The 18,025-nt window shown below is 39.3% G+C and overlaps 1 protein-coding gene across 4 annotated transcripts in view; it reads right to left on the minus strand.

The window, feature by feature from the left end:
* The window catches only part of TRUB1 (TruB pseudouridine synthase family member 1), a 37,817-nt gene extending 20,304 nt beyond the window's left edge, over positions 1-17,513 (minus strand). For all 4 annotated transcript variants that reach the window (XR_003972879.1, XR_003972878.1, XR_003972880.1 and 1 more), the window contains exons 1-3: positions 17,206-17,513; positions 13,953-14,051; positions 6,511-6,566 (exon numbers count right to left, since the gene is read on the minus strand). Coding sequence is in view for 1 of the 4 variants with exons in the window: in XM_030334780.2 (XP_030190640.1) it covers positions 6,511-6,566; positions 13,953-14,051; positions 17,206-17,488 (438 nt within the window). In the remaining 3 variants the exon portion in view is untranslated. The remainder of the gene's footprint in view (positions 1-6,510; positions 6,567-13,952; positions 14,052-17,205) is intronic.
* Between the last annotated feature and the right edge of the window lie 512 nt (positions 17,514-18,025).

Below are 18,025 nucleotides of genomic sequence, written 5' to 3' on the forward strand. Positions count from 1 at the left end.
ATCGCTCACCTGGCAGCAGAGCTAAGAGTAGGTGTTCAATACATAAGAAGAATGGAGGCCTATATCAAGCCCACATTGTGTATTCATTCATTCACTGGTGTATTCATTCATTCAATCATGTTTAAGGATTGTGAATGTACCAAATATTCTCCTAAGTGCCTGTGAGAGATACAAAGATATATGTTGATCCTTATCTTCCCCAATTACAAACTGTTAGCTTGGATTTTGCAATGCTGTTCTATTGTGTTTCTCACTAGATGGAAACATGGTAGCAGCTTAATAAAAAAGTTGTTGATAGAATTATATACATGCTGGAGAAGTTCTTATCTGTGCAATTCACATTTCACCACAGTTTTGAACAACCACATGGTACCTGCCAAGTTTCAAACCCTTTCAGGTTCTGCAGTTACACTGAATCTGGCTACATGTTGGATTCATCTAAAGGGAAATATTACTTAAACCAGTAATTCTCAAACACTGTGGTTTTAGAACCCTTATAAACACTTGGAAGTTACTGAGAAACCCTGGTGCAAGTGTTTTTTTTCATATGAGTTCTATCTGTTGATACTGACTGTATTAGAAATTAAAGCTCAACAATGTTTAAAACACTAAAATACATGCACACATTCCATTAACTATCAGACCCATGCTACCATCAGGTAACCTCTGAAAAACCACAATATACCTGTGTGATGGCAAAGCTATGAGAACGGTTTTGACCTCAACAGACCACCCCCCTCAGAAGTCCCCGGAACACAGTTGGTGAACTGCTCATCTAAATCATAGGTGTTTTCTAGTTTTCCCTTGTCTTGGCATCTAGTGATAATTATCTTTTAATTCTAGTCAATGGTCCACAAGCTACTTAGTAAAATCCACCCGGACAGTTAAGCCTCCTAGTGAAACAAAACCTTACCACCAAGAAGATATGGGTTAAAAGAAAAAAAACAAAACAAAAAAAAACAAACAAACAAAAAAAAAAACATGGCAAGGTAGATCTATAATGCTACTATTTTATCCTGTGGGATCTAAAGTATTTCTATTCACTGGCCTAAATTCGACACAGACACAGAATGCATACCTGGGAATTCTGAAATCTATTAATGGATACGTTACAACATAATTTGACTACACAAAAATGGAGGTCCTGTGGAATTTTTAAAGAGGTTTCCACTGAACTGTGTACTCTTTGAGATTCATGGTTTCTCACTGATACTAGCACTACTCTCCTCTCTCCTTCACCCCTCTTCAAGCTCCCTGAACCCCCCAGCAAGACACTAGCTAGACAGCTTAAGAGCTAACCGGCTTCTGTACTCTTCAGAAGAAAGGAAACTGTTTTTGTATTACAGAAGGATAATCATTTCCATCTCAACTAGGCAACTGCTTTTTTTGAGGCTTATTTTGAAAGGTTGTGATTCGAAGTTTCATGAACAAACAAGGGAATATTATTTACGATGAGGAAGAACATTTTTTTTAAATCTACCAAACCAACAACATGTGACTTTGAATGTCTTCATTAAAAAGGAGTAGCTCTTCATAGATCCTAAGTGGAAGCCCTTCAAATTTTCAATATAGTACTTATGGAATATATGAATATTAATAGACTGTAAAGACAAGGTACAAATTGGACCATGCTCTGGAGAAAATGAGGGAAATGCACAAGTCCTGGAAAGTTGGCTTATGTTTCATAGGAGCAATAGTGACATCACAGTTCAGAGTTGTCATTGATTGGTTAACCTAAAAATGCCACTGTATACTTGGGGAAAGTTACTATCCTTTGAACACATCCAGGGTGGAAAAGTTTGGATACCCCAATAATAATACTTGTTTAATTGTTGGAGGGATACAAAGCTGCTTTCTGAGGAAACACTGGCTTTGCCTACAGGTACCACTTCAGTTTATCACCACAGTGATAGGAAAATAGTCTTACCTCTGGATAATGCCAGTTAGTCTTTAAATGGCACCAGTGATTTCAAAATAGGACAGCAACCTTCCACCTGCTCATGTGGTTTCTAAAGCACATATATAAGTAACTGACTTTAATTAGCAATGCAGGATGCTAATAAAGGTAATACTGCAAAACCTCATCAAAGTCCATTACTTCAAAGTACATCTGCTACCCAGCTTCTGCTCAATGATTGGCTCAAAGAAAGTATAATTTAGGGAAGCTAGCAGAGGAACATGCACGCGGCCTTCTAGGCACTTAGATCAAGTGAGGCCAAAAGGACACAGGAGTCTAACCTCTCTCAGAATCATTTTACCTAAGTTACATTTTATATAGATCCACTTCTACATCTGTTGTAAAGCTATATTTGAGAACCACGGTCCATCATGCGATATCCCTCACAGTAAGAAATTTCTTTCTCACTTTAATGCCCAGAGCTGGAAGCTGATGCTGTGTCTTTCTGATGAGTGCCACGCTTTGCCTAGGCTACCAGAAATCAAAGATAAGGAAAAGGAATGAAATTAACTGTACTCAAGGTCTCCAACAGAACTTGCTCAGATAAAATCAATGTCAGTGTCTATGGGACATATAGTTAGAAATCCAACAGGCCTGGAACTCAGGAGAGAGATTTGGGGATTCGTGAAATACTTGGGAATAGTAATATTAATGACCCTTGAATAACAAGGGTTTGAACTGCATGGGTCCACTTACATGCAATTTTTCACAATACAGTTCTATAATGTATTTTCTCTCCCTTACGGTTTTCTCAATACCATTTTCTTTTCTCTAGCTTACTTTGTATATGTATTTTATACTGTATTATTAAAGTATGTATTAATCAACTGTTTATGACATCACTCAAAGTTATATGGTGATTTCTGACTGTGTACGGGACCAGTGCCCCTAACCCCCACATTTTTCAAGGGCCAACTATAATAGGATTTATTGATCAACTTCTGTATGCAATGCATTATTTGGAAAACCTACAGGCTCTGCATACACACTAGACATGTAATCCAAAAGAGCATGCAGTGAAAACAAAAAAGGACTCAAGAGAAACATGATCATTGGCAAAGCAAAGAGCACCATAAGATAGGAGAGGAAGCAATGAAGAACACAGAGAGGGACCCTTAAATCTTACACTGATCTGAACTGGAAGGAATGCAAGAAAGAAACTGGGTGGTCTGAATGGTCTCTGGTCTTCAAAGAATGGGAGCAAAATAATCTGACGGCATAGAGATTTTATTTAAAAGGTCAGCACTCCACCCATTAAATGAGAGTAGCTGTATGAAGTGGCACTATGTTGAAATGGATTTGAAGGACGTGCCTCGGTTCAGCAGGGAAGAGTGTTAGGCCACGTTCACTTAACAGTATCTCTGATCATGACTGGATGGCGAGGGAAGGATGTACTGTGATACGGCTGTCATGTGAACATCGAGTATCTGCCATCCAAGAACCAAGTAATTCTACTCTTGAGGTAACTCCACCCTACCCCTACCAGAAGTCTAATTTTTCTAGTAGCGTTGTGATGTGAATAGGAAGTGGAGAAAGAGAAAGCATTGGGTCAAACTGTAGGTCCGTGCCTAGCTAGGCACAATCTGCAGGCACCAATTATTTTTAATGAAGTAGAAGGACAAATATCAAGAGGACATCATACATAGAGTTATGGCTGTTGGATGAAACTCTTGTTTTTTATACATGTATGTGTATAGAGGGCCACAATGTAGAATGAATTTCTTACTATGGGTCTTGGGAAAAAAAGTTTAAAAGCCATCTCTGGAATTGCTTCCAGTGATACAGACAAAATCTATTTTTAAAAAACTTATTCATGGAGCACCTGGGTGGCTCAGCCGGTTGGGCTTCCGACTTCGGCTCAGGTCATGATCTCACAGCTTGTGAGTTCAAGCCCCGCGTCAGGCTCTCTGCTGACAGCTCAGAGTCTGGAGCCTGCTTTGGATTCTATGTCTCCCTCTCTCTTTGCCCCTACCCCGCTTGTGCGCTCGCTCTCTCTCTCTCTCTCTCTCTCTCTCTCTCTCTCTCTCTCAAAAATAAACATTAAAAAAATTTTTAATTTATTAACAATTTTTAACTACTTTTGATAAAAAATGTAATATTCCACATAATTAAATTTAAATGACTTATCTTTTAACAGATACATAACCTAAAATTAAAAGTATAAAAAAACAAATAGCTAATAAGATAATAATGCCTACTTTTGAAATGTGAGGCACCCAAGAGCTAGGTTTCTGTAATAAGACGCACCTGGGATTTTCTATTTGGGATACAGTCATCTGAGGATCAGCGATTTCACTGTATGACATTCTGCTTTCTAAGCTGAATACCAAAATGCTTTGTGATAAATAAAGCTTAAACCAGAGCCAATGATGTATTTATATTTCCAGTCATATTTCTAGAAATATGCCTGGAATTTATATGTAAAACCTTTCAATACTGTGTTGTATTTGTAGTTTCCAGAGGAGGGGAGAGGTGAATAATGAATATTCGAAAAAGAACAAATCCTTAATGCAAACATATCTTTTTTGTTATTATAAAAGTGACTTCTTCATTGTAAAGATTTGGGAAAATACTAAATAAAGTGAAAAAAGAAAAGAAAAATCATCCATAATCCTGTATCAAAGTAACCACTTAGATATTGAAGAAACAAATATTAAGCAAACGGCAAAACCCTGTATCAGAAACAAATTCTAGACTTCATATGGAGGTATTTAAGCACAAAGGTACAAATTTAGCAAAACAGTCAAACTCTGCCATTGCAACACAATTTTGGTATTCTGTGATTTTTCAACACCAACATTTTAAAGGTTACACAGCAAGCCACATTGTAATGTTTACACTTATCTAAGGTATTAAGATCCTTTCCAACTGAAAGATACAGGTTTCTATTCCAGTTGATAACTAAAAAGGGGCTACCAAAGACCGTGTGTTCTCCAGGGCTTTTATTTTAAGAAAAGCTTACTTAGGCCGCTGCCACTCAAAGTGTGTCTACGATGAGGTGAGTTCAGAAAACGAGGCTGCTGAGAAACGTACTTAGCAATCTGACGTTGCTATAATATTTAAATTATATTTTACAAAAGTCATCAATTAGTCTGCAACAAACTGAAAGCTTTTTTTTAAAACAGTCTTTGACCATTATAGATATTTTAAGAAGCAATTGTGACAAATTCACCTTACCAACTATTAAATAAAAAGTTAGTCTAGGGACTTGCCGAAATTCTTCTCCACCTAGCAGCTTATTAATCTTCCCTCCAAAGGCATTTTCACTGGTCCTTAGCCCCAATTATTATAACCAGCACCTCACTGCTAATTAGGACACAGATACTATTGTCTCTTTTAGAGCTGGAAGAGACATGTAGAGGGGATCAAATCATTCTTCCTAATGAAAAACTGAGAGGCTCTGAGAGGTTAATCCCTTTGACACGTTGACTCCTGTTTCAATGCTCCTTCTGCCCTGAGGTTTTGGGTTTTGCGTGAGGATTCTCACTGAATGCCTGAAGCGACACACAGATTTACAGCTTTTCCTGCCCCTGCATAACGCTTCCTCTCTCTCCCATCAAATGCCTCAAAATGTGCTTTTGGATTTAGTCAAGGTAACTCTCACAGATGAATGATGTAACTTATCATCCTAAAGAAGCCTCACTTTTCTTTAGTAAACATTTTCTAACCATTAAACAAAGCAAGTCTTTTGTTGAAAAGTGCATGGGAGGGGCGCCTGGGTGGCTCAGTCGGTTAAGCATCCGACTTCGGCTCAGGTCATGATCTCACAGTCCATGAGTTCGAGCCCCGCGTTGGGCTCTGTGCTGACAGCTCAGAGCCTGGAGCCCGCTTCGGATTCTGTGTCTCCCTTTCTCTCTGCCCCTCCCCTGCTCATGCTCTGTCTCTCTCTGTCTCAAAAATAAATAAAAACATTAAAAAAACATTAAAAAAAAAAAAAAGAAAAGTGCATGGGTTACAAAGTGGTATTGTTTCTATAAAAATTCCAAGGTTAAAAAAAAACCCTACCAATAGAAGTTAGGATCTGTAAGTTCTCTTGCATCTAAGAAACAGATTTATATAAAAGGTATAATTTTTAAAATTTATAGGCACTGCAGAATTTTTGCTTCTATAAATCAATTTGCTTTTCAATTAAGAACTTCCAATTTATAGGGGTGCCTGGGTGGCTCAGTTGGTTAGGCATCCAACTTCAGCTCAAGTCATGATCTCATAGTTTGTGAGTTCGAGCCCCACATTGGGCTCTGTGCTGACAGCTCGGAGCCTAGAGCCTGCTTTGGATTCTGTGTCTCCCTCTCTCTCTGCCGACTCTGCTCCCACCCCACCCCTGCCTCGCTCGCACTCTGTCTCTCTCTCAAAAAATATACAAACATTGAAAAAAAAATTTCCAATTTATAGTCTCAACATTTCGAATCTCAGATATCACGACATGTAATTAATGTTCAGGAATGACACCTATAAATGCACACAGTTTATTTTTTAATTGATCAAAATCCAAAACATAGGTCATTAAAAACTTGCAAGAAAAAAGAAAAACAAAAGTTTTCCAGTATTCTTACCTTGGACCCTGACAACATACTGGTCAACATTTTTGTTCCCCTTCCGATTCCAACCACTATAAACCAAAGAAAGAAATATTATGACACTCTATTCTGAAAACTAGGTTTTTAAAATATCTATATATTTTGGTCACAATTTCTTGGCACGTATAATAAAAAGTTGGAGGGAACATCTATTTAGCATAATTAGAGGGCTCCTCTTACTCCAATCAGTTTAACCTGTCATGCAACTTAGACATTCTGAAGACACTATGGGAGACACACGTTTTTCCTCTCAAAGTGTTAAATGTGAGAGAAGACTCAACCTAGACAATTAGATAATGAAGTTTTAGAAGAATCTCCAAAGACTCACTGGAATTTTATATGGGCATCAGTGAAAAATACATGGCACAATTTAACCACGGTATATAAAAGCCTTTTGACAGAGTTCATTACCAAGCAAACCAAAAGCCATCATCATAGCTAATGAACCATTTAGAGATGATTCGTGTCCAGTAGTATACAATCAAGAAAACAGAAACATAACAGATCAACCAAACACAAAAAAGAATACAGGGTAAAATGAGAGCTTGCAGAACGTATACTCATATAGACCATCTATTAAGTACAATGGCCCACCAATCTCTTCAATTTCAAACATTATTTATCCTTATGACAACACATTTCACCAGGTGAGAACGGGAGTTTACGATGATTTCTGCACTTAAGAGCAAGAAGCTTTTGTAAGAATTGAAGTATTTCTCATTAATGGACGTGATTTTGTAAAAGAACACAATATAAACACCACAATTCAGAATTACAAGAAAAAACAAGGAGAAATGCCTGGCAAGCTGAAAGAATTATTATGAATATTTACAGTGGATATCATTCATTGAGTTTACCATGTATCAAATTCCACTCTAAACGCTTCCATTTGTTAGCTCATTTAATCCTTATAACAATGCTAAAAAATAATACAATTATCCCTATTTTATAGATGAGGAAACTGAGAGAGAGACTCTAAGAACGTTGCCTAGAATCTCACAACTAGTAAATAGTAGGGTTAAAATTCGGATCAGACTCTCTAACAGCGGACCCCCTTCCTTTTCATCCTTCTGCTACCTGACTCATCTAGACTTTCTTCCCACTGTCATGAGCCTGAATTAGCCTAAACCAATACCAGTCTGTTCTACATTCTATCCCTTTCTCTTCCAATTCATACCATTTCATAACCACTTCTGATAACCTGTACTGCACACTACAAAGCCCCCCCAAAAATACTCAATTGGGTCCCAACGTCTACGGTACCAACACTTTTTTATTCAAAATTCATCCTTCGAAACCTAGCTCAAATCTCAACCCCTATACAAAATCATCCCAAACCCTCTCTAAGCTTCTACGGTAGAATCATACTAGTTCAAAGACTAAGATTAAAAAACTGTATGCCTTTAGTATCTTCTGTTGAGCACAGTGCTCTCCAGATGACAGCTGCTGCCATCCAGGCACAAACTTTGTAAAATAACAACAAAGATCCAGCGCACCGGGGTGGCTCAGTTGGTTAAGCATCCAACTTCGGCTCAGGTCATGATCTCAGGGCTCTTGAGTACGAGCCCCACATCGGGCTTTCTGCTGTCGACAGAGCCCACTTCTGATCCTCAGTCCCCCTCTCTCTACCCCTCCCCCACTCACTGTCTCTCAAAAATAAATAAACATTAATAATAGTAACAACAAAGATTCAATCCAATTTTGTCCATTCAAGAATCCCCAATCAATATTTCTGGGGCAGCTACTATGTACTATGTACACAGTCCCAAGAACAACACTTTGATGAAACAGAACATTTCCTGACTTTGAAAGAGTTTATAACCTTATGGGGAAAATAAAATACAGATAAGAGAAATTGCCAAGTGCTCAAAAAAATGGTGCATAATGAGTGAATAACACTAAACAGCAGTATGATAATATATGATTAAGAGTCAAAATGAACGCAGCATAACTGCTGTAGAAGGTTAAGGAAGGGAATACTCTGAACTGCTAAAGAGGCCAGATAATGCTTCTTTCAAGCATTTCAAACAGAGTTTGAGTTGCCTTAAAGGATGTTTAGAATTTGAACATACAGAGAAGAGAGAAGTACATTCTAAAAAAGGAACAAACTCAGACACAAGGATGAGCACAGTGGCTTTATCAACCACAGCGCAGGTGTCTCAGCGTAGGCTGACATGTTTGACTTTACCATGGTTGAAACGCTGATGTCTCTGCTAGTTCAGTGATCCAGAATGATAGAATTTGAAACAAGAAGGCATCTTAGAGTTATCCAGTTTAACCTTCTTCTCATTTTATACCCAAGAAAACCAAGGTCCACAAGACCTTTGTGATTACACTGGGTCCACCTGGATGTTCCAAGATAATCTCTTTACCTTAAAGTTAGCTCATTAGCAACATTAATTCCATCTGCAATTTTCATGCCCCCTTGTAATAGAACCTAACATATTCATAGATTCTGAAGATTATGACATGGGCATATTTAGGGAGTCATTATTCTATTTACCACAGGATTTTTGAGAATCTTGCAAGCCTTCTTTATAGAATTATGTGTCATATATACCATATATAACATAGGTTAACAGAATTATAAACCTAAATTTCAGGTTATATCTTAAATTGTCAGCTAAATTCTTAAATCTGTACCATTAATATTACAAAGGAAAAAAAAACCAGCAAAAAACAGTCTATATGTTGAAAGTAAAAGTACATTTTTTCACACAGGTTCAGTTTTGCTTAAAAAACCTTTTATAAAGCACTTTACAGAGTACAGCATATATCATTATGAATATTTTGTATGATATTTCCATAAATCTGCTGAGAGTTATGGTAGATGGTACCCCTTTCAAGAGATAAACGGCGATTCAGAGAGATTATAGGTTTTCCCGGGGTATGTGTACTTAGTAAATAAAGCAGCTAGTTCACAGACTCATGATTAGAACCCAGTATTTAATCTACCATATAACAAAAATCACCTTCTAACAGTCTCCAGAACTACTAGTTTAGACAATGAATATCCTTTATTCTGTGACTAAATACCTGCATTTTTTAAACTTTATTCCTCATTGGGAACTACAGGAATTAGAAGAAAAATTAATAAATTTGACACATGTACAGATTATATCATCATATAAATCCCTGGATGATCAAATATAAATTAAGCCTCCAGACAGGAAATTAATTCCAATGCAACTTCTTCCACTCACACAAATCTCAGCCAAATACCTGTCCTTCATAATACTAAAATGGAAATTTCAACAAGATCCCTTAGCTTAGGGTAAAAACTAAACTTATTTATTCACTGCCTTGAATGTCATCATCTTCTGCATACCAATGAGTAAAAACCACCAGAAACTAATACAATTGGTCCATTTGTAAATACACAGCAGACCTTATCCTGTCTCTTCTTATATTTTGGTGCTGTGCCTTGGAAAACAATAGAACAGAATGGTTACAGCAAATAGGCTTCAACTCATGGAGTGCTGAACTGATCAAGAACGGAGAAGCCAGTTGTAGGACCAATCGCTAAGAATGTGGTGACTGATCAGTAATCCTGCAACAGGATGGGAGAAGGAGGGCCAGCCAGATATCTGCCATGCCGGGTTAGGGCAGAAGCTTTGGAGCTGAGCACATCTGAGTCGAAATCCTGACTCTGCCAAAAACTATGACCATGCATGACTTCTCTGTGTTTTCATTTCTTCTTCTGTAAAATGACAAATAATAACATCTACCTTATAGGACTACAATAGGATTAAAGTATATAATTTATGAATGTTCTAAGCTGAAGACTTTACACATAGTAAGTTGTTCAATAAATGCTTATCATTAGCTATGGCAAGAAACAATAACTGTCAGAATTTGCCTATTCAAGTTCTCTAATTCAGGAAAATGGATTTCCTATGTTTTAAAAATCTATTTAAACCTTCAGTAAAGATATTTTTGCCAATGTGAATGAAATAAAAACTGTAAGTTTTGAAAGTGAAAACTCCTACATTGTTTCTAACTTTCTTGAAAAATAGAATTTTCTTCACCAATTTTATTCTTTTCTCCTAAATAAGCATTCATTTCCTTTGGATAGCTTAGATTGGGTTTATTGTTTGTATCTAATCTTTTAGCTCTAATAAAACGGATTGGACACTGTAGCACAGTATTTTATAAACCAGTAGGCACAACCCATTAGTGTATTGTGAAATCAATGTAGTGGATTACCAACATTTTAAAAAATGAAACAATATGGCACAAAAACAGATACTCAGATCAATGGAACAGAGTAGAGAACCCAGAAATGGACCCACAAACGTGTGGCCAACTAATCTGTGACAAAGCAGGAAAGAATATCCAGTGGAATAAAGACAGTCTCTTCAGCAAGAGGTGCTGGGAAAACTGGACAGCGACATGCAGAAGAATGAACCTGGACCACTTTCTTACACCGCACACAAAAATAAACTCAAAATGGATGACAGACCTAAATGTAAGACAGGAAGGCATCAAATCCTCAAGGAGAAAGCAGGCAAAAACCTCTTTGATCTTGGCTGCAGCAACTTCTTACTCAACACGTCTCCAGAGGCAAGGGAAACAAAAGCAAAAATGAACTATCTGGACCTCATCAAAATAAAAAGCTCTACACAGCAAAGGAAACAATCAGCAAAACTAAAAGGCAACCGACAGAATGGGAGAAGATATCTGCAAACGACATATCAGATAAAGGGTTAGTATCCAAAATCTGTAAAGAACTTATCAAACTCAACACCCAAAAAACAAATAATCCAGGGAAGAAATGGGCAAAAGACATGGATAGGCACTTTTCCAAAGAAGACATCCAGATGGCCAACCAACACGTGAAAAAAATGTTCAACATCACTCATCATCAGGGAAATACAAATCAAAAACCACAATGAGATACCACCTTACCCCTGTCAGAATGGCTAACATCAACAACTCAGGCAACAACAGATGTTGGCAAGAATGTGGAGAAAGGGGAACTCTTTTGCATTGCTGGTGGGAATGCAAGCTGGTGCAGCCACTCTGGAAAACAGTATGGAGGTTCCTCAAAAAATTAAAACTAGAACTACCCTACGACCCAGCAATTGGACTGCTAGGTATTTACCCAAGGGATGCAGGTATGCTGTTTCGAAGGGACACACGCATCCCAATGTTTATAGCAGCACTATCAACAATAGCCAAAGTATGGAAAGGGCCCAAATGTCCATTGATGGATGAATGGATAAAGAAGATGTGGTATGTGCGTGTGTGTGTACACACACACACACACACACACACACACACACACACACAATGGAGTATTATTCGGCAAGCAAAAAGAATGAAATCTTGCCATTTGCAACTACGTGGATGAAACTAGAAGGTATTATGCTAAGTGCAATTAGTCAGAGAAAGACAAAATTCATATGACTTCACTCACATGAGGACTTTAAGACACAGAACAGATGAACATAAGGGAAGGGAAGCAAAAATAATATAAAAACAGGGAGGGGGACAAAACATAAGCAACTCTTAAATATGGAGAACAAACAGAGGGTTACTGGAGGGGTTGTGGGAGGGGGAATGGGCTAAATGGGTAAGGGGCATTAAGGAATCTACTCCTGAAATCATTATTGCACTATATGCTAATTTTGATGTAAATTTAAAAAATAAAATTAAAATAAATAGAGATTCAACAACAACAACAAAAAGAAACAATAAAATACAAAACACGAGACCACATAAAAAGTAAGTACTGTCCTATTGAAGTTTTTTTGTAGGATGTAGGGATAGGAATCCTAACTTATATATTTTTGTGACTATGGACATAGTTATACAAAAAGTTTGTACCACATAAACTATGTGGATACACACTTTAGCAGTCCGTGAAGGTATACTTTTTTTTTTTTTTTTAATTTTTTTTTCAACGTTTATTTATTTTTGGGACAGAGAGAGACAGAGCATGAACGGGGGAGGGGCAGAGAGAGAGGGAGACACAGAATCGGAAACAGGCTCCAGGCTCCGAGCCATCAGCCCAGAGCCCGACGCGGGGCTCGAACTCCCGGACCGCGAGATCGTGACCTGGCTGAAGTCGGACGCTTAACCGACTGTGCCACCCAGGCGCCCCTGTGAAGGTAAACTTTAGAACCTCTACCAGAGGCATAATTAATAAATAAATAAATAAATAAATAAATAAATAATAAATAAATAAATAAATAAATAGGGATAAATTATTTTTCTCCCGTCAATCAATTCTACCAATCTGCCTCAACAAACAATAAAATGCTCACCATATCTCCAAAAGAAAGTGTGACTTCCTCTCAGGAACCATAAGGCTCACTTTCTCAAGAGAGCTGTACTCTGAGATTAAATGTGATATAGGCAGAAAAAAGAGCCAAATGTCTTATCAGGAATCCCCATGACCACACCCCATGTTGGAAGATCCATACATGGCTAAGACTTACAATGTAACATAGTAACGTTACACGGCAGGATCAAATGGGAAAAGGACACCAGAGAAATTCATGCATCGGTTTCCTTATTCTCTCTTCCTCCTATGAGCGGGACACTTGAGCATGCTCCTTCCTCCAAAATGTAAACAGCAGTAACATGTGTGCGATGTTCCCACTCAGGGAAGCCTGCTGGAAACTCAGCACCCAAAGTTCTTATTGGAGGGGATGAGAGGGATGGTTACTCAGGCACATTTGCCTGAGTGGAAGGACAAAATTCCAGACTCCTAAAAGGAAAGCAGGTGTTCAACATAAACCACACTGTTCACACCAACAGCCAAGGGACAGCAAGCACCCTTATCAGATAGAGAAGGGAAGGAACACTCTCAAAATCCAAGTTCCCAGATGCCTTCCAAGGGCAAGCCTTGTGAGCAGGCCTTTCTAAACACAGCGATTTCAGACCTGCTATGTTACATGTTAGCTCTTCTTCACAGATACAACACCCTTTTTCAAAGTCCCATCCACACACAAAAGTGGCTATTTCTAAAAGTTTCTAACAGTTTGTACCAGTTCAGAGCTTCTTTAGAAGACGGCATTATAAATCCAGTAGATCTAAAATACTCCAAAGCAGACTGGAAATGGCACAGCTTTAGTCAATCTTATCTGTTCTCAACCAATATTTCCTTCTTTTTTCTTTAAGTTTATTTATTAGAGAGAGAGAGAGAGAGAGAGAGAGAGAGAGAGAGAGAGAGAGAGAGAGAAAGCACATGTGTATACGAGAAGGGGCCGAGAGGGAGAGAAAGAATCACAAGCAGGTCCCATACTGTCAGCGCAGAGCCCACACGGAGGCTTGGTCTCATGAACCATGAGATTATAACCTGAGCTGAAAATCGAGAGTTGGATGCTTAACTGATGGAGGCATCCAGGCACTCCAATATTTCTTTCTATAATAAGTGATAGTTACATCAAACTTCCATTCACATCTCTTACCCAGAACTCCTCGGGCAGCACTGTCTAGTGTCCCTCCATGTCCAATTTTCAAAGTCTGCTTTTTCCTTTTGGCCCATTCTGGAGAAGGCATTCCAGCTTCTATGAAAGTAATTGAGATGAGAAATAGCAATTAGCAAGAAAAACGAAATAGAATCTCTATAATAAGGGGTGAGGGTAAATGGAATACTCAAAACAAAAGTACTACAGAAACTTAACAGATTAAGATGATAACATTACTAGCAAAGAACATACTTAAAAATGTACAGACACTCCCTAAATTACAAAGAAATAGTATCCCAAAATTAGTTGTTTAGAATCTAGAATTCATTTTCAAAGGGAAAAAAATGTTTTTAAACATGAGCAAAGATCCAGGCTAACGCTGAAACACCTAGTAAATTCCTAGTAATAGTGAGCTGTTAGAGAATGATGAAAAGAAGTTAGTTTTTACATAGGCAGCTAGTTTTACAAGTCCTCAATTTCATTTCTAATTCTCTCTTGTTTCCTGGTATTCTTTGCTGGTGCCCCCAGTTACCTAATGTCGGGAGTACCCCTGACATGGCTACTTCTAAGAATGCTAAGTTCCCAAAGTATCTTCATTGCCCTTTGCTCCAAATCAAAATCCTCACTATTCCTTCAAGAAGCTAATCTCAACAAAAGGTTATGTGGGAAGTGGGTAACAGTTAGGTTGCCTCTCAACCTCTGAAGCATTGAGACTTAAGAAAATGCCAACCCGGCCCCTCTCATCCTCCTAGTGTAAAGATACATTGAAATCATGTTATCTGACAGTGCTTTGGAAACCACAAGACACTCTGACAATAAATTATTATTATTATCAGCAGTATTATTGTTATATATATCAACATATTGATAGAATATTGGCTATTAAAGTTCAAATGAGAAAGGGCAGGAGCAGAACAGCTCGATTGATCTCCATCTCCCAAACTCATCAAACTTCCCTTATAACCACTGACACCAAGAAGATAAAAAAGAGAGCCAAAGAAAATGGAAAGAGGGAACAGACAAAGGAAAAGGAGGGAAGCTGAACAATAATGGAGAACCCAGATTAGATGGCCAAAAGATGTGCTGGGCTGCTCAGCCTGACCACGGAATTACAGAACACAATGTGTTAGAACACAGTCCTAAGGCCCCTCTCTGATTATATCACCATGTTTGGAAAGGCACGGCTGCTGCTGTAACACAAACCCATAAGCCTAGGTCCAGGTTTCGAACCCTTCACCTTTCACTCGTAACGCATTATGGATTTCTCATCTGTAAGTTTATAGAAAACTTTTTGAGAACTCTTTGGATTTTTCAACTTGACACTCCTTCGAGTAAGAAGGCCCCCAAGTTTGCTTCTTCCCTTTGTGTCCAAATTTGCCTCTTTCAAGTTCAAAAACACACCACCTCTATTGGAATTTTGTTCACCTTATTGGTAACATTTATGGAAGAATATTTGTTAAGGTCTTTCCCAATGTTTTGGGCCTTGAAGGATTCAGATAGACAAAGAAGAGGAAGGACTTTAGTATAATATGAATCACTATAGGGAAAGGCCAGAAATGTTAATAGAGGCTATTTCCATTAACGGTGGTCTAAATGAGCGGGTGTCAAACCTGGCTAGCATCAGAATGTGGTGCCTTGGAATCTGTGTCTTTTAGAATCTTACCAGGTAATTCTGACAGCCAGTTACAATGGCATTTGGGAAAGCCTGGTCTAGCTAACATAAATACAGAACAGACCAATCAAAGCAATATAGAAATGGAGTAATGAGAATATCTGCACCCGAGTGACAGGCTTCTGGAAGATAGCCCAGCCGCAGTCTTGAAACAATGTTTTAACCAAGTTTCAACAAGAAACTTCAGTGGCTTGGAGGCAGATTCACCAGAAGGCAGGGGTATGGCTTTGATCACATGAAAATCTGTCTGAGTCACAGTGTAGCTAACAAATCAGGCCAAATGAAAGCAATTCTATGAGGGAAACAACCCTATGATGACACCACAAAGCTTGCTCTGGATGCATTTCCTTCCTTCAACATTCCCTGTTGAAGGACCCTTCCTACAACATTCCCTGTTGTAAGACCCATTCTTACAGGTAACAAAGTGCAAGGAAAGTGGAACAAAAGAACGAGTAGATAGAACACGGCAATTAAACATCCACAAGAGTGTACCTACTGCCATTAAACATCTGAATCTGGATTGTGTCCATTTTAATTAACAAATTCCTATAAGAATAATGTTTTTGCATCAAAAAAAAAAAAAGTATAATAAACTTTGCCAAGGGACTCCAAACAATGTTAAGAAGAAAGTTTCCAGTGTGGAAAGACAGGCCAGAGCCAAATTCAGGACAGCCTTGAATTTGCCAAATAGCTTTATCACCAAAGGCTGCAGGAAGGTCTATGCTTTGAGCACAGCTAAGAGAAAAGACCGTATCTTTCACCTTCACTTCTCTATAGGCTAGCATAGATCTGGCTTAATGTAGGTGTCCAATAAATCTAAGGTTCCTGGATGCCACTGTCTGAAACAATCTACTGGGCTGATGAACTGAGAGATCCTGCAGGCTTTTCTGATATTCCCTCAGTGCGCGTGAAGAAACAAAAAGAATGCTCTTAAGTTATGGTGTTCCTCAAAACGTGTCCGCACACTACCTACAACAGAATCACCTGGAACAACATTTTAAAAATGGTTTCCTAAAAATACCCCAGAACCTCAAAATCACAACCTCTGGGTTTCAGGAATCTGCATTTGTACAAGGGACTCCAAATAATTCCTATGCCCGCTATGTGAAAACCACTGCATTAAAGCCTTGGTTAATTAAGTGATATATGCATATCCAAACTATTTTTAAGGATGCAACTTTGGCAACTTTGGGGGTAGAGAGCCAGTACTGCCTTCAGGAGAGGTTCATCAACGTGAACCAAAGAAAAGGCTCCTGGGCGATCAGATTACAGAATATTGGCCGGCCTGCCCAAGGGAAGAGATGTGTTTGTGCAAGTGTGGGGTTTTTGTGTTTTGTTTTTTGTTCTTCCCTTGAGAACGACAACTGCCAACCAGGCTACAGGAGTTCACGTCAGGGCAAGTCCAAGCTCGAGATGCCCCAGATGTCTGTCCGGGGCTAATTCAGTGGTCATCCTACCCTTTACCCTCCTTTCATTTCTTGAGGCACAAACGCGCAAAAAAAAAAAAAAGCCCATTGGCTCTCTACGGCTTCCGCTCTCGCAAAGACCGCCTCAGCCTGGTCCCCACCCGGGCTGCGGTACCTGCTAGCAGCTTCTCCTTCAGCCGATTCAGGAGCTCGGCTGAAGTGGGCCCTTTGGGCTTGTGCACGGCGAACACGCCGCTCAGGGACAGCAGCTTAGTAGCCAAAGCGGCCTTGGAGGCCGTGGCTTCGGATCCGGTCCTGGCGGCGGCCGCAACCGCCGCGGCTGCAGCCGTCGCTGATGAGGTGGCAGCCGTTGCTGCGGCTGTTCCTGCAGTTTCAGGGACCCGGGCCGTGTCTGTTTCCAAAGATGACGATACCACCGCCGCCTCAGCAGCTGCCATACTTTTTCAACCCAGACCAGTTTTGTAGCTGGAGTCGCACGCTAATGACGCAACAGGAGTGCGCCCGACGTCCCTCCATCTTTCCCATACTTCGAAGCTGTGCTGACGGGAGGGGCAGTCGCAAGGGCATGTGGGAATTGTAGTCCATGGCCTTTTGCTGCAGGCTGGGGGTAGCTGCGCCTTCCCGGGGCTCTCATGGAGTATTTTTTCTCCTGTACTCCTATGTGTCTCTTAGGTCGGGTTAGTTCAGAGCTGCAGGTGTGATTTGGAGTTCCAGTCCCAAACTGCTGAGCCCAAACACAAAGTCTGTGTATATATTCGACGGGCAATCTCTTTGCATCCCACCTGCCCAGAACTAGTAAGAGGACCCAGCTTCCAAGAATAGAAATCTTAAAATACTGTTTTTGCTGCAGTTTGTGAAGAATCATGGCTCCTTGGGATCACTGCCTCATTCGATGTATGGTGCTCTAGGATTCACGATTCAGAATTAAAATACACCTAAATGTAAGCTGTATTAAAGAAAGGAAACTATTCACC

The sequence above is a fragment of the Lynx canadensis genome, chromosome D2, assembly GCF_007474595.2.
Source record: "Lynx canadensis isolate LIC74 chromosome D2, mLynCan4.pri.v2, whole genome shotgun sequence".
Taxonomy (NCBI): Eukaryota; Metazoa; Chordata; class Mammalia; order Carnivora; family Felidae; genus Lynx; species Lynx canadensis.